The sequence below is a fragment of the Triticum aestivum genome, chromosome 6B, assembly GCF_018294505.1.
Source record: "Triticum aestivum cultivar Chinese Spring chromosome 6B, IWGSC CS RefSeq v2.1, whole genome shotgun sequence".
Lineage (NCBI taxonomy): Eukaryota > Viridiplantae > Streptophyta > Magnoliopsida > Poales > Poaceae > Triticum > Triticum aestivum.
The window spans coordinates 77,328,813-77,349,194 of record NC_057810.1 but is presented as its reverse complement, the minus strand read 5'-3'; the positions used below and the strand labels follow the sequence as shown (position 1 = coordinate 77,349,194).

The following is a 20,382-nucleotide window of genomic DNA, read 5'->3' as shown; positions in this document are numbered from 1 at the left end:
TTGTCTGTAAAAGTTACCAAACAAATTTATCATGCTAAAAATAAAAGTAAACTTATAACAGATTTGACTGTAAAAACTAACAGCACTTTGCATACAGTTTACAATGCCACGCGTAAAAAAAGTTAAATTATCGGTGTACATTCACCTAATTTACCAAAGAAAAATAAAAAATAGAAAAAATAATTTAGATTTCATATAGTGAGAAAAAATAGCATTCATAATTACCTGCGTGACGTGTCAGACGAGTCAACATCTGCCGGAGATAGGGTAAGATTACTAGGTACAACCTCAGACGTGACACCCACACTGGTAGACCGCGATTGCTGAAGGTCGGCAACACTAATAAGTGGAGCATTGGAACCCCTGAAAATTTATTATTTGAAAAGGATATATTGCACGTGAGAAAATTGTTACCATAGACAAATAACAAATGCTTACCAGCGTATAATCACTAAAATTATCATGCAAAACAGGGTTAAAACTACATACTGTTCAGATAAAGAACTAAAGTTATCACCGTGATATTATTACTATTCATTTTAGACAAGAACACATGCTTATTAAGGAATAAACAATTTACACACAGAGTTACTTCTAATTTTCAGAAGGTAGGTGCTGGCAGAAGTTATAACACAAAAGAGTAACAACAACTAAATATGAACAAAAATGCAATATAAAAAATGAAATAAAAAGAACTCAACTACCAGATGATAAGAAACTCACTTTTTGGGATGTTGCTTCTTCCGCGTAGGATAGGCAATTACTGAGTTAGTGCCCTTATCAGGGCATACAATGGCAAGCTCTTTGATGACGATTGCCTTGATAGAACAATGTGTATCATCCAAAGACGGCTGGTCAGAAACAGTTGTACCAGTGGCCATCGGCGGAGAAGGGAGGCGTAATTTCTTGCGACGCCTGACATATTGCTTACCCAAGTTACGGACAAGAGAAGAACCGCACCTCTTCACGGAAGCATCAACAGCAGCCTCGTTTTGAGTATCCGTCATATATGGCTGGTTATGCAATCCATCACTAGATACATCACCAGAACGTGAAGTGAGCATAATCTGAGACTCGAGAGGTTGATCAGTTCCTGCAGTAGTAGTTCCATCAATTCCAGCTGACCTTACAGACACTGTGGCAGTTGCGAACATAGTTGCATCCACATCTGGATTCGTTGTGCCACTACCTGAAGCAACATGGGCACTCGGTCCAGCACTACCCCCACTACCTGAAGCCTCATGGGTGTTCGGTCCACCTGAAGAATGATGGTAATGAACGTGAAAATCTAGATCTTCATCAGAGTGACCATCACCGCCACCATCATCAACCTCATGATCAGAATCTGAACCTTCAACAGTTTGCTTGCCGGAATCTTTCACTTCACGTGAACGGGATGCAAGACGGGTGCTCGCAGTCTTCCCAGCAGTATTCCCGGCGGCAGAAGATAAACCCTTGAGTTGGCTCTCTAACACACGGGACATCCATGAGCTGTCTTCACAATCCAAGGACATGAACTCATTAACAAGACCACCGATGAGGCCAACCATGCCAGACGAAAAGCGGCCCACAATAGCAGAAGCTTTAGCAAGTTTCTGATAGAAAAAACAAGAATGAAAAAACAAAATAAATAGGGTTGTGAGAAACATTGATCACCATACAAACAATTACTAAAAATACCACACAAAAATAAGTTCGAAACAAAGTTAATCCAAAGTGAGAATCCAAACTAGGAAAAAAAAGTTATCATCCTAAAAACAGTAAAAGTTACCAGGTATTTATAACAGTTTTTACCAGGAAATGGAAAAAGAAAAATAATCAAACACATAAAAAAGGGTAAATAACCTGTTCAGAACAGTTTTGGGGTGCATGAACACACATGAATTTATCTAGACCTTGCAAGCCACCAAATAAGCAATAGTCTTGGCCATATTGGGGCTTAAGCTGAAATAAATATGATAAAACAAGTAAAAATCGTTATAAAACTGATGGCAATACATAGAAGGTAAGAAAAATGATAAATGGGAAATTACCGGTAATTTCCCATAAGAAAGCTTGTCCTTCTGGACATCCATCCGGAGAACTTTCGATGCCAACTCATTCGTCCACACATTAATTGCAAAAGGACCATTAGGCAAGATGATACCAAGGCCAGTTAAGTCAATAGCATCTATATACAGAAGCTGGAAAAACAGAAAAGGTCATTACAAATCTACCTGTTTGGCGGAAAAAGATATACAATCCAAAAATCATGGGAACAAAAAACAAGAATAAGGGGACTAACATTGTAGAATAGGAGGCAGCCTGTCGTAGGCTTTCTTTTTGAAAGAGCTTTGTGAAGCTGATCCGCAATAAATTTGCACCAGTTGAGGTTTTTTACATTGCCAATATTTTGCTGTGAAAAAAAAAGAGAACACATGAAACAATAGAGGAATGTATGCACACAAGTTAGCAGGGGACATAAGTAGTCACTTACAACACTGTTAAACATTATATCACCAAGTACATAAGCACACAAAATACCACATTATTGAGAAGAACCTCATTGCAAGGCATAAATAAGTTATCAGGTGCATTACTATATGAGTACCACACTTTCATGAAAAAGTTATCAGGTGCATTGCTATATGATTTTCACACTTTCATAAAAAGATATCAGCTGCATTGCTGTATAATTACAACACTGTCAGAAAAAGGTTATCAGGTGAACTACTACATAATTACCACACTTCAGATCATAAAAAAAACAAAGGGACAGAAATTACCACACTACAAAAAGCTGGGAGAGTTATCAAGTGCATATGTGCATAAATCATCAGACTGAGAAGCAAAAGAAGTTACCAGGTAAAAATAAAAAAAATAAAAGAGATAAATAGTATGGACTAGAAAGATAGCCAGATGTGCTTACCAACACAGGATACCATCTGGTGCTGATCTTGTTGGAAGTCGTCGGCGCCATCACAATGCTGGCAGCAAGCACAAGCCACAAGCGCTTGAAATTGTCATCATGCTGGTTAGTGCTCAAGATAAGGTTTAATACATCTACAGTTTTAGGAGCATGTCCAAGATCACCAAAAAGATCTCCCGCAAGTTCAAGCTGTGCATCTGTAGGAACCTTGAAATCCACCGCAATATCACCTCGTGGCACACCCATTATACGATGCACAGACTCTTCACTGACCGGTAACCTCCCGCGACCAGGTACAACAACCTCACGAGAATCAGGGTCGTATAGACCAGCAAGCCATTGAGAAAGCGGATTGAACAGATTATCACACTTGATATTCCGCAAACTAGTGAAATCCATGTCATCAATCGCGGACATCCTCTCATCAGACATATCCTTACAGGCAGTCACAAGAGCACTAGGAGAAGCCCTGTTCCGATCTGCGGGAGGCTTCTGCTTCTTTAAGGGGTACGCCTCCTCAAAGTCATCATCTAATTTGCGCTTCCTTGGCATTGTGACCTGACACACAAGAATACCAAAGAGAAAAAAGTGACCATAAAGAATGCAGGCTGTTGAAATAACAGTCACACACATATTCTTATGATACATTGGTAACTTGTGAGCATACAACAAGATAACTCATCCACAACAGAGAAAGACGAAAAACAAAAAAAGAACATGTGTTCTTCTACTAAATATTGAATATCTCAATTTTTGTTTGCTTATGATGCACCGATAAAAATGTATGTATCGGGCAAGATAACTTATGCAAATTAGGGATGGCAACAACTTACACGTAAACACATATAATGGACATCACAGAACTAAGTATTAAAAAATCAGTGACATGATAAATTTTACAGTAGACTCCTGATAAATTAGTCACACCAGTGATGGTAATCCTATTCACAATTAAAGTTCGGTTAAACTAAATGGTGGCACATCCATAAGTTGCCAAAATATCGCTCTCCTAGACTAGAAACACAAAATGCATCATGAAAACGAGACACCACTGATAGTGCTAACAAAAATCAGGGAAATCGAGCCATGTAGCAATTACAGAAAATCCTAGAAATCAGAATCATGAATGGATACATCATTGATGGCGAATCATGAATGTATACATAATGGTTTTGCATATAGAGAAAACCCTAGAAATAAGAATTGAACAATGTAACAGGGGATCAGCTCAAAATTTACAGCAACTAGCCACGAAAATCGAAAATGGCAAATTAATCACTGGAACGATGTGCATGCGAAACAGGGGCTAAATAATAGCATCTGCACCACGAATTGAACGCATTGGGCGCATTTCTAGTCTGTTCTAACATGTGAACATCCCGACGAACATCCCGCCACTGATGGCGTCGAGAAACAGAGCAAAAACTAATGGGGGCGGATGTGAGGGTGATTGAGTCGATACTCGCCGGTGGAACAGAATACTAACACCGCGAATCGTTCGGAGAAGGCGCCGCCGCTCGCCGTCGACGAAGAGAGATCTGGGGCGGAGCGACAGAGAAGCGGGCGCGCGGTTACCAGTCGATTTGAGGCGCACGAACTACTGGGGCCGGATGTGAGGGAGATTGAGTACATACTCACCGGTGGAACGGAAAACCAGCGCCGAGAATCGGCCGGAGAAGGCGCGCCGCCGCTCGCCGTGGACGGAGACAGAGAGAGCGGGAGCGGGGAGACAGAGAGAGCGGGAGCGGGGATACAGAGTAGTGCGCATCGGGCGAGACGGTTCGAGCGTATCGGGCGAGACGGTTCGAGCGTATCGTATCGGGCTTGGCCCACCACCCAGCGACAGAAGAAACGAACTGAATAGCTGGAATGTCTTGCGTCCGTTGGATTCCAAATGGACGACATCCTGCAAGTGTGGCGATTTTGCAATCTGGCACAGGGTTGCCAAATACATATTTCGTTTATTAAATTCCTATTCCTTTTGGAAATGCGAGTATTTTTTTGAAAGCACGAAACAATCTTTGAAACAATTGGAACAAATTTTGAAAAATGAGAACAAAAAATTGAAATTCTGAACAAAAAACATACGGAATTTGAACCTCCAAACTTTTTTGAAAACATGAACAAATTTATAAATTTCGAACATTCTTAAATGAAAAGATATGAAATTCTAAACCTTTTTGCAAAATACAAACAAATTTCAAATTCAGAACATATTTTATGAAAATGTGACCAATTTTCATAAATGCGAACAAAATTTTGAAACTCCTGAACAGCTTTGAATTTGTGAACAACATTTGGAACATTTTTTTGAAATTTCCATACATTTTTGCATTTGCAAACAAAATTTAAACATGTGAACAGTTTTTGTATTTGTTAACAAATTTTGGAAATGGGAACTTTTTTTGAAACAAAATGATTTTTGTTTTGTGAATAAACCATTAATAGGTGAACAGTTTCTGAAACGATGCAAACAATTTTTTAAAGCACGAACAATTTTTGAATGTTGAGAACAAATTTTGAAATGGAGAACAAATTTGGAAGCTCGACCAATTTTTTAAAGCACGAACAATTTTTGAATGTTGAGAACAAATATTGAAATGGAGAACAAATTTGGAAGCTCGACCAATTTTTGAAAGCACGAACAATTTTTGAATGTTGAAAACAAATTTTGAAATGGAGAACAAATTTGGAAGCTCGAACAATTTTTGAAAGCACGAACAATTTTTGAATGTTGAGAACAAATTTTGAAATGGAGAAAAAATTTGAAGCGCGAACAATTTTTGAAAGCACGAACAATTTTTGAATGTTGAGAACAAATTTCGAAATGGAGAACAAATTTAGAAGCGCGAACAATTTTTTAAAGCACGAACAATTTTTGAATGTTGAGAACAAATTTTGAAATGGAGAACAAATTTGGAAGCGCGAATTTGAAATGGGAAGATTTTTTGAAACTCCCAAACATAATTTGAAATGTGAACAAAAAGAAAAAAAAGAGAAGAAAAACGAATTGAAAGATGAAATAAAGAAACAGAAAAACGAAGAAAGAAAAAGAAAAAGACAGGAAAAATAACAAAGAAAAAGCAAACAGAAAAAACCAGTGAAAACCCGGTTCAAGAACCTTCTAGAAGGTTCCCAAAACCGTTCAGGAACCCTCCAGAAGGTTCCCAAAACCGGAAGCTGCAGCGCTAGCGCTACCTCCTAACTGGGCCGGCCCATCTAGATCGCTATCGCTAGCTCTCTCTGTGCGAAGCCTCGACAAGTCGACGCAGCGAGCGTCCAATAGGATTTTCCCCTAATTAGTACGTACATTTTCGTGAGCAGATTAACCTAATTACATGGGCCGCCACTATGGGCTATCAACCAAGTCATGAGCCCATGACTCGCTTGCCCATGCACTGCGGGCTTGTCTATGTAGTAAACCAAACGGCCAGCAGCGGGGCGCTTGCGGTTGCGGGAGGATTAGCGATGACGTAGTGGTGCGATCAACAGTGGGGGGCAGCTATTTAGATATAGAAGATGAGATGGAGGGAACATATTTGTATCATGACATATACTACGTCATTCTAATTTGGTTGGCTTGGAAAAAGAAGACGTTGAGTAGAGGAGCAGCACAAGCATCAACCTCGAGCGAAGCCAAGAATCGCATCCCGATCTCCACAGTCCACACATGCGTGCCGGGGCCCACCTGACCTCTCAGGTCCACGTTGTTTCCTCCTTTGGCCCCACTTTTCAGTGTCGCGTAACGTCTGCTAATTGGCTCATAAAGGTGGCGGGAGCATAACGGCGCGGCCCGGAGATCGGACGCGCGCGCAAACGTACGCCGACCGACGGACCGGCCGGCCATGTCGTCCATGGCCGACGACGGCGAGCGGCTCGAGCTCCTCCACGGCGACCTCGACCTGACCATCCACGAGGCGTGCGGCCTCCCCAACATGGACATCCTCTCAACCATCCTCCGCCGACTCTGCATCCGGCCCCGCCGCCTCCCCAGCCGCAACATCGACGCCGACACCGACGCCGACAGCCCCGTCCGCCGCCGCCGCCGCCGCCAAAAGCCTCGCGGCCACCACAGCATCGTCCCGACCTCCGACCCCTACGCCCTCGTCGCGGTGTCGCGGCCGGACGTCCCGGACACCACGATCGCGCGCACCTACGTCGTCCGCAACTCCGAGGCCCCGGACTGGTCGGCGCGCATACGCATCCCCCTCGCGCACGAGGCCTCCCGCCTCGTCCTCCAGGTCAGGGACTCGGACCCCTTCGGCTCCGACCTCATCGGAGCCGCCTACCTCCCGGCCGCCGCACTCCTCGATGGCAAGCCCATCGTGGACGCCTGGCTCCCACTGCTCCGCCCCGACGGCCGCGGCCCTCCGAAACCCAACTCCGCCATCCGCGTCTCCCTCACCTTCACCCCCGCATCGTCGTCGTCCTCCCGGCGCCACCGCTTCGGCGGCGTGCCGGCGTACTTCCCGGCGCGGCGTGGGTGCGAGCTGAAGCTGTACCAGGACGCGCACGTGCCGGTGGGTGCGCCGTGCTCGTACGAGCGCGGGCGGTGCTGGGAGGACGTGTGCATGGCGGTGCTGGGGGCGCAGAAACTGGTGTACGTGGCGGGGTGGGCGGTGGGCGCGAGGGTGAGGCTGCTGCGGGAGGAGATGTCGCCGGAGATGGCGGAGAAGGCGGCGGAGGTGAGGGCGCTGGCCGGCGTTGAGGTGGAGAAGATGGCGCTGGGGGAGCTGCTCAAGTACAAGTCGCAGGAGGGCGTCCGCGTCTGCCTCCTCGTCTCCGACCACCACGACACTCCCCTGCACCCCAGCTTCTTCCTAAACACGGTATGATCAGACTGCTGGCTTTTTTTTAGGGGAATCAGACTGCTGGCTGTTTGTGCGTAATTGTCGATTCCAATGGAATTTCGTCCAAATTTCAGCGATTTCAGTACGTGCCAAACATATTTGCAGTTCCGTCCGGTTATCTTAGTGAGAAATGAATTGGGGCCAAATTCAAGCATAATTCACCTCGCAAAAAAAAATCAAGCATAATTCAAACTTTTGTCGATTTTTCTCAAACCTTGATAGGATTCCTACACGTATAATTATTTTACTCCCTCCGTTCGGAATTACTTGTCTCGAAAATGAATGTATCTAGAACTAGAATACGTCTAGATACATTTTTTTCTGCGACAAGTAATTCCGAACAGAGGGAGTAGGTCCAAAATACATGATTGGATAAAACCAATGGAATATCTCGCATTTGGATTGGAACCAGAAGTTGCCACACACAAAAAGGATTTTGAACCAGAAAATCAGTGCACTACTAGCTCGGTCTTTTTCTGTGAAAATGATCTTATCTTTTGTTAGTACAAAGCATCTTAATATAAAAACACATTGAGATTTTGTGACCACCAACCGAATACTACTTTGGTCAGAACGAGCCGTTGTCGCCGCTTGGCCTTGTCAATGATAGCCAGGAAGTTTGCGTGCACGTGCCCCTAAGAACCATCACCCTGGAGACGTAGTCGTCGCCGTTGAATCCTTGTATAGATCTGACACACCTGACATCAAATTTGGCCATAAGATGAGAAATCCTAACCTCACCGCCCCAAGAAGACGACATGAATCTACGCTAGTGCTTCGTCACGTACGTCCAGCCGGACAAACTCGAGAGGGATCAGGGCTCGGAAAACAAACTCGTAGAAGAAGCGTGTACCTGCGAGGACTAAAATACCTTAGCTTAAACTACTAACTGGAGCGGAGGCCCTAGGATCTCCCTCCCCGCCACTGGCCGTCGGAGTCGCAGACAGAGGGGAGGCAAATCCACGAGCTCGCCGTGAAGCCTGAAGGGGAGAGTTTAGTCTAGCCGCCTAGGGTTAAGGGAGGAAACGAGAGGAAGTCACGTACTACTACCTCGGTCTTTGTATGCTTGAGCGAGCATTTAAGGCAAGGTTGAGTTGTCATTACCATGATTTATGTTAATTCTATTTGTGCTACTAGATTTTGCCTGGTTTTGTGTATTTTTTTCTTCAGTTTTTTGTTTATATTTGTGCAACTTTTCCACATAAGGTTATAAAACAAAAGAATATCACGTGAAAATCAACTTCGGTGCAAAACGGTGGAAACCATGTGCAAAACTATGTTTTGAAGTTTTGAGAAAATCTAAACAAATACAATATGTTAATTGTTGATATTCGTTTAGCATGTGAAATTCCAAATTGAAAAACATAAAAATACAAATTGACATGTGATATTCGTTTCGAGAAAATCTAAACAAATACAAATTGTTTTACGAGGTAAAAAATCAGCATTGAATAGTGTGAACATGAAACATCACTATTCATTAATTTGTTTTTATCTTAGCTAACACATGGTTTTGTGCGTGAACTTTAAATTTCAGATGTCAGCTTTGCTCTTCTGGGCGCTGGGCGCTCCCGTGGTTAGCTATATGCTTAACACAGGGTAGGGGGATGCTATTTCTGTAAGATTTGGGTAATTTGTTTTGTAGAAGGACTCACTTGACCAACGCTTGCACTTGGCGACCTATATGTTACGCAACACAGCTTCACTCGATTCAGTAAATCAATAGTTCAAACCAGCCCACTAATAGCTTAGATAGTGGCCCTTCCACTTTGGCTACCCGAGATCATCGAAACCCACCACACAAACCCTAACTGGCAAAACCGATCTACGAACACCAAGGGCGGGGTGGATCGAGTCGTCGATTGCTGCCACAAATTTACTCCAGGACCCGCCTACGCTCGTGCAAACCCAGGTCGGTCCTCCGACCAGATGAAAAAGCCATTCCTTTTCGCTTTCCTTCAACCACTCAGTATACTTTTAACTTGAGTGCATGTTGCCTTAGGCGGTCGAATATGATTTCAACCTATAAGCAGACCTTTGTATACACCCTCCGGAAGTCGTTGTTCGTCTTTCGATATGAGAGGATGGCAAGTGTCCGCAATGACTTAGCGACTTAGCCAATTGGTTACAGGGAACACCTTGAGTGGACGGGAGCGCTATGCCCCCCTGGTAGGAACAGAGCTGTTGAAAACTAGTGCACCTAAGCACGACGATCATGGTATAATCCACCATTTTATATGGGGTGGTGGTAGTTCAAACGGTCTCGCAGGAGCAAAAAGAGTGAAATGAGGACGTAAGCCCCCTAGGTCTTCCTCTTCCTTCTAAACTATATAACATCACCCTCCTAAACATATACTTTTTAGAAAATTTTAAAACTTTTAAACATGGTTTCCGCAAAGTTTTCATTGAAACTCTTGATTTTTACACGACATTCTTTTACAAAACAAAGCACAAGACATGACAATTCAGCAAATGAGTCTAAATAGCACAAAAGAGAACACAGACAATTTATTGATAAACAACCGATCAAATAAAATTATGAATTAAAGTTTGGATATAAGATGAAAAAAATACACACGGGGTTCATTCCCTCGATTTTAAAATTCCTAGTATCAATATGAATTTTAAAGTTGCAATATGAGAGCTTAACAACTAGAATTCCAAGCTCGTATTGACCACTAAATGTGTAAATGAAGAATAAAACATATAGCTGTATTCTAATGTTTTTCTTATATGCTCTTTTATTAGGGAGGCATGATGCAAACTAGTGGCGAAGACACGAAGAAGTTCTTCAAACAATCATCTGTGATTTGTGTACTCTCGCATCGCTACCCTAGAAGCAAAGTTGACATGGCCAAGCAAAAGGCAAGCTAAGATACAAGATTTTCTCTTATGTTTGTTTTTAGTTTTTTTTGATTTGTTATTAACTACTTGATGGTTTCTTGGGATATGGATCAAAATTAAGTAAGATGTACAAAACTGAATCTTTAAGTTGTCAAATCCCGTCAAATATTATCACACCAAATGCCTCAAGAAACTTACATTTTTCATCATCTTCATCATCGCTTTATGTCATTTCCACTATCTTTAAGTTTTCTATGTGCCTATCTTCTCTCTGTGTGAGAGAGGAGGAGAGAAATAAGGTGTGCCATTCGACGAGACCTAATCTCAATGAGCTTTTTCTTTTACCAATTTTGGTTATGCAAATCTTTGGCCACCATAGGAATAACATGATTTTATGCTCACTTTTTTATGATTTTAAAACATGAATGACAACATCGTTTACAGCCAAAAAAAACTAAGGTTGTTGCCTTACTCATTCATGTATATGTAATTTTTCAAATAAATATTATTTAAACAAAAAAATTATGTTAATTGCTCATGGCCCCTTGATGTATATTTATTCGAGCTATATGTTTGAACCAATTCGTTTACAAGAAAAAAAACTAATTTATATATGTAATGTAGTTGCATAACTAGAACATTGACAAACACATGGTTTGTGTATCCGGTATTACTGAAAAAATAAACAAACATTATTAAAGAGTCAATTGCCTTTGCTCGCTCTAGCATTGTACCAATTTTAGTTTTAAAATTTTCTATTACGCTTAAAAGAATTAATTAAATAATATTGTTGCTAAGTATTAAGATATTATTTCATTTATGATTTAATTACTTTTTGTTATAACAAATATGTTTCATTAAATTTGAGTAATATCTTAAAAAACATTACTTCTTCCTTTATTTTAATAGCATCTTTTTGTATATTAATTTTTTGCCCAGTGATGAATTATAGTGTATGTGCTATGGTTAATTTTAGCGTCCTATAATATCTAGATTTGAATATCTTAGACTATATGTCTGTTTGTGTTATAAGTAAATACATTTTACAATGTATACAATGTTCTACTTTCAATTGAAATAAGGAACTAAATTTCAAAAGATAGTAAAAGCGTGTCTAATTTTTTTTTCGATGGTGAGGAAGACGTATGGCTTCATAGTTCTAATAGTAGCAACTCTCAAGAGATTAGATGATATTAAATAGGGAGGAAACTATAAAATAAACACCTAGATCTATCTACCAATTACCTTGGACCATCTAGATTATTAAGTAGACACACCACCTAGATTATTATGTAGCTTGCTACTTCACCAAGAAATCTCTAGTGGGCCATTTTTTCTCTCGAACTTTTGTGCATGACGTAGTATAAGTAGAATACGCTAGAATAGGGCAATTAACAGTTTAGTTGTGTAAATAAGTAAGATTGCATGAAAGGATTTCAATTAACATATATATATATATATATATATATATATATGTGTGTGTGTGTGTGTGTGTGTGTGTGTGTGTGTGTGCGTGTGTGTGTGTGTGTGTGTGTGTGTGTGTGTGTGTGTGTGTGTGTGTGTTTAACTTGTGAATTGCACCACATGAGCCTATACAATATGTTAAAATGGGCAAGCTTTCGATGTGCATGTTTCCTTAAGTGGTGTGCCCATTTCGTGTAATCCCTCCATTCTGAATTATAAGATGCTCTAACTTTTTTTGGGATCAGATGTATATAGACACATTTTAGTTTTTTTTATTCATTGCAGTCCATATGTAGTCCACATTTAAATATCTAAAACATTTATAATTCAAAATGGAGGTAGCAGTTTTTTAGTTTGAGAAAACATCCAAGAAGATAAACATTTTTTTTTCTAAAAAGGGGAGCACCGTACCCTGGCCTCTGCATCCCTGGATGCACATGGCCATTTTATTAAACATGAATCAAGTCAACTCATCGAGTATCAGACAGTAAAACAAAGAAAGAAAAAGAAAACACGACCATAGAACCGGTCGGACCCAAGGTTACATAGTTCATCCACATAATACACGAGTGGTTTGCTAGTCAAACCGGTTGAATAAATCCTGCGCAGCCGTTTCCAGCCTGCTGCACTCGCACCAGTAATGCCCTGCAAAGTATGTTCAAAGGGCTAGCCCAAAGAATAGATGCCACCGAATCCTTTTTTCTGAACATAATATTATATAGGGTCAGATATTATAGAGCTCACCCGCAAAAAAGTAGAGCTAATAGAGTGTCACACACAATCAGGTATTCTTCCCGAAAACTAGGAAGATCAACATACCCAAATGAGACTTCAAAGAAAGAAAATGACGAGTGAACAAGTGAATTCAGATTCATTAGTTAGAAAATTCGTATGACATTCACAAAGACAAATAAATATTCACATACTCTCTGCCTCTCCAGTGGACCAAAAGTTGTCCCACTTCGAATGTTCGGCTTATATAGTACTATGAGTTTTCTTTGGATAATATCTTATACATCTCTGTTGTCACTAGGAATTTTCTTTGGATAATATCTTTATCTCTATCCTAATCTTAGGATATTGCTTTTTTCTTTCCCAATTTCAGTCAATCTTTTATCTCAAAGTTGCACGTTCTTTTCGCCTATATCTTACACTGGAGTATATATGCAACTTTCGTATTAGTGTTTTCCATTAGGGTAAATATAACAAAACTATGAGTTTCCATTGTGTTAATCAAGTTTGAGTTGCCTACCATTGGATGAAAATCTAAAGGCTTGCGAAAAATGACTTAAGACTTACCAAGATGTCCAAATTTGGAACTGGATGCATGAGCTGATCAAGTGGGATGCCTGTCCAGCGTGCAGGTGGTGGGCACGCCGTACGCGCACAACCAGAAGTGCATCCTCGTCGACACGCCGGCGTCCGAGGCCACCCGCCGGATCACGGCCTTCCTAGGCGGCCTCGACCTCGCGGCCGGACGCTATGACACGCCGGCCCACCGGCTCTTCGAGGACCTTGACACCGTCTTCCGGGGGGACATCCACAACCCCACGCTCGGCGACGCCGCCGCGGAGAACGGGCCCCGTCTGCCGTGGCACGACATGCACTGCCGCCTCGACGGCGCCGCCGCGTACGACGTCCTCAAGAACTTCGAGCAGCGGTGGCGGAGGGCGACAGCCAAGCACTTGAAGGCGTCCAAGCACGGGAAGGACGATGCTCTGCTCAAGCTCCAGCGCATCCCCTGGATCCTCAGCCCGGTCGTGGCCGACGCCGAAGACGACGCCCTGCGCGTCCTGCCGGAGGATGACCCCCGGTGCTGGCACGCGCAGGTGTTCCGTTCGGTGGACGCCGGGTCGGTGAAGGGGTTCCCGCGCTCCTGGGAGACGGAGGAGATGGAGGCGCGGAACCTTCTCTGCGACAAGAGCCTGGCCGTGGAGCAGAGCATCCACGCGGCGTACGTGGCGGCGATCCGCGCCGCCGACCGGTTCGTGTACCTCGAGACCGAGCGCTTCGTGGGGTCGTCGTACGCGTGGCCGACGTCGTTCCGGCACCCGGGCGCCGGCAACCTGGTGCCGATGGAGATCGCGCTGAAGGCGGCGAGCAAGATAAGGGCCAGGGAAGACTTCGCGGCGTACGTGGTGCTGCCGATGTGGCCGGCGGCGGAGGGGCCGCCTGGGTCGGCGCCGGCTCAGGAGTCCCTCTTCTGGCAGGCGCAGACGATGCAGGCGATGTACGAGGTGGTCGCGAAGGCGATCGCGGAGGCCGGGGCCGGCGTCAGAGCGCACCCGCAGGACTATCTCAACTTCTACTGCCTCGGCAACCGCGAACAGGCACCGGCAACGCCCCCGCATCTGGAGACGGGGACGAGCCCGGCGGCGCTAGCGCGGAGGCACGGGCGGTTCATGGTGTACGTGCACTCGAAGGGAATGGTCGTGGACGACGAGTACGTGCTCCTCGGCTCCGCCAATGTTAACCAGCGCTCCCTCTCTGGTTCCCGCGACACCGAGATAGCCGTCGGCGCGCACCAGCCGCACCACACTGGTCGGCGGCCGCGCGGGCAGGTGCACCGGTACAGGATGTCGCTCTGGGAGGAGCACCTGGGCTGGCTGTGGGATGTGCTGGAGGCGCCGGAGTCGCCGGAGTGCGTGAGGCTGGTGAACCAGGTGGCCCGGGAGAACTGGGAGAGGTACACGGACGAGGGGGAGGTGGCAGAGGAGATGCAGGGGCACCTGATGAAGTATCCGGTGGAGGTGGACGGCTACGGCGGTGTGTGGCCGCTGACGGGGCACGAGTTCTTCCCCGACGTCGGCGGCAGGGTCCTCGGCTCCACCAACAAGTTTCCCGATCATCTCACCATGTAGCCTTCCTACTGACCCTTTGAGCTCTGACACTATGTTTACACAAATTAAGGAAAATGGGATTTGTAGCAATTTATTGTGTAAATGAGGTGTAAAAAAAGAAAGGCAAATCAGCATTGAATAGTGCTGCACAAGAAACCCGCCATTCGTTGCTGGATTTGTTTTTATCATAGCTCGTAAATCGTTTTGTTTTTGTACTTGGAATTTCATACGTCAATATAACATCACTCTCTTGACATAATGTATTTTTTAGAATTTTGAAAACTTTCTACGTGGTTTCCACAAAGTTTTCATTAAAACTTGGTTTTCACATGTTATTCTCTCATAAAACAAAGCACGAGACATCACAATTCAGCAACTGAGTCTAAATAGCACGGAAGAGAATATTGACAATTTATTGATAAATGTCCGTGTGAATAAAATTATGAATTGAAGTTTGGATATAGCATGACAAACTACAAAGGAGTGCATGCCCCTCGCCTTAGTGGAAGAGCTCAATATCTAGAATTTGAGGCTCATATACATAGCTAAACATGTGAATGAAGAAGAAAACATGTATGTCTATTCTTATGTTGTGTTTTTATTTGCTATTTTATTAGGGAGGAATGACGCAAACTAGTGGTGAAGACATGAAGAAGTTTTTCAAACAGTCGTCAATGATTTGTGTACTCTCGCAACGCTACCCTAGAAGCAAAGTCGACATGGCCAAGCAAAAGGCAAGCTAAGATACCATATTTACGTTTGTAATGTTTTCCGGTTTGTGTGATTTATTAATTATTATCTTATGATTTATTCGGACATTGATCAAAATTTAGGTAAAAACTAAAAAAATGAATCTAGTAAGTACACAAGTCCTGTATAATCTTATCACACCAAATGCATCAAAAACTTCATACATTTTTCTTCATCCTGATTTTAGCTTTGTGTCATTTCCAATACAATCATTTTTAGTACACTAATTGTTCATGAAGCCTTGATGTATATATTTATTCGAGCTATATGTTTGAAAAAAAATCATTTTAAATTAGATAAACTAATTTGTATACATTGCTATAATTAGAACAAAAAACAAACACGTTGTTTGCGTATTACCGAAATGAGCAAATACGATGAAAGATTCAGAGGCAGTTGTTTTCACCCGATTGTGAATAATTAAGGTCTGGAGAATCAGAAGAGCCAAAGAACTCGATTTGATTATGTTGAATCATGAGAATCAAACCACAATCACCCGCAAGTGAAATCATTGCTTTGGGTCGATTCTAGTGATCCCTCAAAACAAAATGTTTTGATTTTAGGAGTCTAGGCCTGTTTCAGCTTGAAATTACAAACAAAATGCCATCCTATAGGCCAACCTGCCGCCCGAGAGAATGCTTGGGCCGGACTCGCTTCCATGTCTCCTCGCTCGATCCCTCAAACGGGATCGGTCTCGCTAGGGTTCCATGGCTTTCGCTCCCTCCATCATTTTACCAATTTAACGACTAAAATTTTCTGTTACACTTAAAAAATCAATTAAATAATATTCTCGATAAGGATTAAGATATATTTTTATTATTTATTTTGATTCTTGCTATATCAAATATGTTTGAAATTTAAGTAATATCTTACAACAAAAGCTACTTCTGTTGTTTATATTTTAACACATTTATATTGTTTTCTTTTATTAATTTTTTTGCCCTCTAATGAATTATAGTGGTTATGCTATTGTTCATTTTGGCATCTTATAATACCTAGATTCTAATATCTTAGACTATTTGTTTGTTTGTATTAGAAGTAGATAAATTTTAAAATATATGTTGTTACTCTACCTTCGGTTGAAATAAATAAAACTAAATTTCAAAAGAGAGTGAAAATGCATCTAAAATTATGTTTGATTGTGAGAAATAGGTATGGGTTCATTGTTCCAATAGTAGCAACTCTCAAGAGCTTAGATGAGATATTAAATAGAAAGCTAACTATAAAATCAAACACTACAATCTACCAATAACCATGCACCGCCTAGACTATTCAATAGACACCACCTAGATTATTGTGTAGCTTGCTCCTCACAAAGAAATCTCTAGTGGCCATTTTTTTATCACGGACTTTTGTGCACAATGACGTATAAGCAGAATATGCTAGAATATGACAATTAGCAGACTAGTGGTGCAAATAATTGAAATTGCATGAAAAGACTTCAGTCCCTTAAAGTAGTAGGAATATGTGTGTTTAACTTGTCAATTGCAGCACATGAGCCTATACAACATACTAGATCATGAATGCGCGCATTGCCGCGCCCGTCAATTTTTTATAGATTGATAAGAACTTCCCAAAATAAGTGAATATACAAAACATGAGAGATCATTTTTGCATAAATTGACCAATATATCATTAAGTTATCAAAGGAGAGAAATTTAACGGCGCCAAGGATGGTTGCGGCGGGGCCTCGGTTGCCCTGCTCATGTGTGGGGAACCCAGGATCTGGAGCGGCGGCTCCATTGACAAGGCATGGCCGGCTAATAGCCATGCGGGTGGTGGATCCGGTGTCCCGGCCGCGCGGGCGGCCGGATCCGGTGGTCGTTGGCGTCCGACGGCGGCTTCTGCGGCGGTCGGTGTGCGCGATCTGGCGCATCCCTTCCCCCCCTGTTTGGCGTGCGGGCCAGCTTGGTCGGGCCGCGCTTCCTCTTGGTCGCCGGTTCTGTACAGGAGGTGCTGCTAGTGGCGGAGATCTAGTTCGGGCAAAATCCCTGGCCGGCCATGACCGGCCGCGCCGATGGCGACACCTCAGGGCGCCGTTTCCCTTCTTGGAGGCGTCGGTATGGACTAATCTCCTCACTTCACCTTCCCCTGGGTTTCCCGGGCGAAAGCCCTAACTCTGTTGGGCGACGGCGGCGCTCACGGTGTCGTTCCCTTCTTGAAGGCGCCGCTTTGGAAAGCTTGGGGTTGGATGGCGCTTGTGGGTGGTGGGCGACAGCGGTGGTGCGGCCCTTTCCTAGCATGGATGTATGTCTGTTGCTTGGAGTTGGAGTCGCGTAGGTGGAGGTCGTCGGCTGGCGTCGTGGTGGTGTCAATGGCGGAGGACCTGCCAAGGCTCGCGTAGGTGGAGGTCGTCATTTGGCGTCGTGGTGGCGTCGATGGCGGAGGACCTGCCAAGGTTGTCACCTCAATCTGCTCTGAAGATGGACCAGTGAAAGATGGCGGCGACGACACATTTGAGTGCGTCAGACCGGTTTGAGCCCCGGACCCGACAGATGGCTCGGTCGGGGCCTCCGGCTTTAGATGTTAGGCTTAGGTGAGAGGTATGGGTATGTGGCCCAGCTTGCACCCCTTCATCATTTGGATAGGAGTAGCGGCAGATGCTACCAAGATGGCGGATTCAGGCATATTGTTGTTATACTTTGTAATTTCCTCAAGAGTAATCAATAAAATGACCGTATGCATCTCCCAGATGCAGAGGCCGGGGCTCATCCTCCTTTTCGAAAAGGAAAAAAAGTAAGTTCATATTTTGACCGACGGCCAACTTCTTCATGACTACAAAGTTGAAATACTTGTTGTTTTCTGCGATAATGATGTATAACTAAAGGGCATACTTTGTAAGTTCACTTCACAAATGAAATTAGAACATTGGGATGGACCCAAGGTAGGTTACTTTGTCTAGTCCTGTGAGGTTTTTACTCTGCTTCGATCAATGTGCCTATGACTTCGTGGTTCACATCAATAGGATATTATGTCAATTTTATCATCATGAGGTTTCTCATTAATCTTCTGCATGGTTAGGCAAAATGGATACGTGTGGAAAATAAGACAATGCTTCAATTTACATGCGTAGACTGACTGAGAGCATACATAAAAAAACAACAATGGTTAGGAGAGGTTCCACCGTATCAATCCAGAGATAAGAGAGGAGTGGATGCAGGAGGCTCCTCAGCGATTAGAGCTTCTCGGCCGTCCGATCGTTTTCTTGATTGCGCTCTGGCCGTTGGATCTCGGGCTCGGTCGTCGTGGGCCGTCGGATATTTACCCGGTCGTCTCCAACCGTCTGATATTTTCCCTATGAGCCGTGTCCCGCCCGGCCGTGCCACCGCGCGTAATTCCCGTGCCCCGTCGAGGGCATTTTAGACATTTCGCATACCCCTTTAAAAACAAAGTAGCAGCCACTAGAAACCTAGCCGCTTCCTGCCGCACTCGCGCGGTCGCGCCCCCTTCCCCCTTCCCCCGTCCTCCCGCATTCCAGCCTCCACCTCGCCGCCGCCACCAACACCAGGCGATTCCGGCGAGTTCCGGCGGCCCTCGCCGGAGCACAGCACACCCACGAGCTCCCCTCGTGACGGTGCTTCCTTTCCTCCGGCTAGATCTGCTCCTCACGGCCGCAAGCGCTCGCGCGCGACCCATCCCCGCTGCTAGGGCTTCGGCTGCCCCCAACTCTGGTGAGGTGAGCTCTCCTCTTCCCTCTCCTCTCCCCTTCTTTCTTATCTTCCCGCCCCACTCAATTTCTTCGATTCGGTGCAGCAGCCACCCTCCTCCATGGACGAGGATGACCACCACGGCCGCACATGGTCGAGCTCACCGTCGTTTCCTCCGGTGTGGTGATGGGCCAACGAGCTCCGCCTCCACGGCTCCTAGCTCGGGTAAGCATCCCCATCCCCATGACCGTTTCACTTTCCAAAGCCTCCTCCTCTTATCTTTTGTGTGTGTGTGTGCTCATGAAGCTTCTGTTCTCCATGGACGAATCTCAACTGGAAACAACAAGCCATCTCAAGGGAGGGGATTGTCAAGTCACCCCACTTCCAATCCATGGATGCTATCCACAAGGACCAAGATGATGATGACCAGGATGGAAGGAGCCCACGCCCGACCCCGACGACGGCGGTTTCATTTGTGTGCCGGCGTCGACCACAACCTCCCTCTCTGTAATATGGTTGTGCTTTATTTTAATCAAAAGAAGTTCATCCTCAATTCACTCTGCTTATATCATAATTCAGTACCGACTCTTTCAGTCTTTCCTGCCTCCTAGCATGCTTTTACTCTGCATCTGCCACGTGATACTTATTGTTACTGTAAAATATGCTTGAAGCCAGTAACTGATTACACTTTTAGTCACATATTCTCAAGGACCTCCAAGAAGTTGAGGTTCTGATTAGGTTATTAGTATCTAACCCTGCTGATAGCAATTAGCTTTGTCCACTTACTGGGTTGTCTTTTTAGTGTTCTGAAGATATACTCGAGTTTTCTTTGTTATAGAATGCCCCCCCAAAAATCTAATTTTCCTTGACATTGTTTTGTGTACTTTTTGTTGAACCCCTTGTTTTACCTCTAATTCTTTTTATCTCTGCAGTACATCACTAACCCAGTCAGTGGTTATGAATTTCGCTCTCTGAAGGACGTGCAACGTTATATTGAATCAGGGGACACAAGTAAATGCAATGTTAGGCCAAAGAAGAGAACTGCCCAGGATGCTTGTATTACACAGAATCAAGATTAT

The 20,382-nt window shown here is 44.0% G+C and overlaps 2 protein-coding genes and 1 long non-coding RNA gene across 3 annotated transcripts; all 3 read left to right on the top strand.

The window, feature by feature from the left end:
• Positions 1-6,716: 6,716 nt before the first annotated feature.
• On the top strand, positions 6,717-11,573 carry LOC123135898 (phospholipase D delta). The gene is made up of 2 exons (XM_044555140.1): positions 6,717-7,737; positions 10,507-11,573. The coding sequence occupies exons 1-2, from the start codon at positions 6,754-6,756 to the stop codon at positions 10,630-10,632; spliced, it is 1,110 nt and encodes a 369-aa protein (XP_044411075.1). The 5' UTR covers positions 6,717-6,753; the 3' UTR covers positions 10,633-11,573.
• A 1,629-nt stretch (positions 11,574-13,202) lies between these two features.
• On the top strand, positions 13,203-15,127 carry LOC123135897 (phospholipase D delta-like). Its single transcript, XM_044555138.1, has one exon. The coding sequence runs from the start codon at positions 13,668-13,670 to the stop codon at positions 14,925-14,927; it is 1,260 nt and encodes a 419-aa protein (XP_044411073.1). The 5' UTR covers positions 13,203-13,667; the 3' UTR covers positions 14,928-15,127.
• Positions 15,128-19,667: 4,540 nt separating this feature from the next.
• On the top strand, positions 19,668-20,382 carry LOC123135896 (uncharacterized). Its single transcript, XR_006466306.1, has 2 exons — positions 19,668-19,818; positions 20,236-20,382. It is a non-coding gene; the product is annotated as an uncharacterized lncRNA (long non-coding RNA).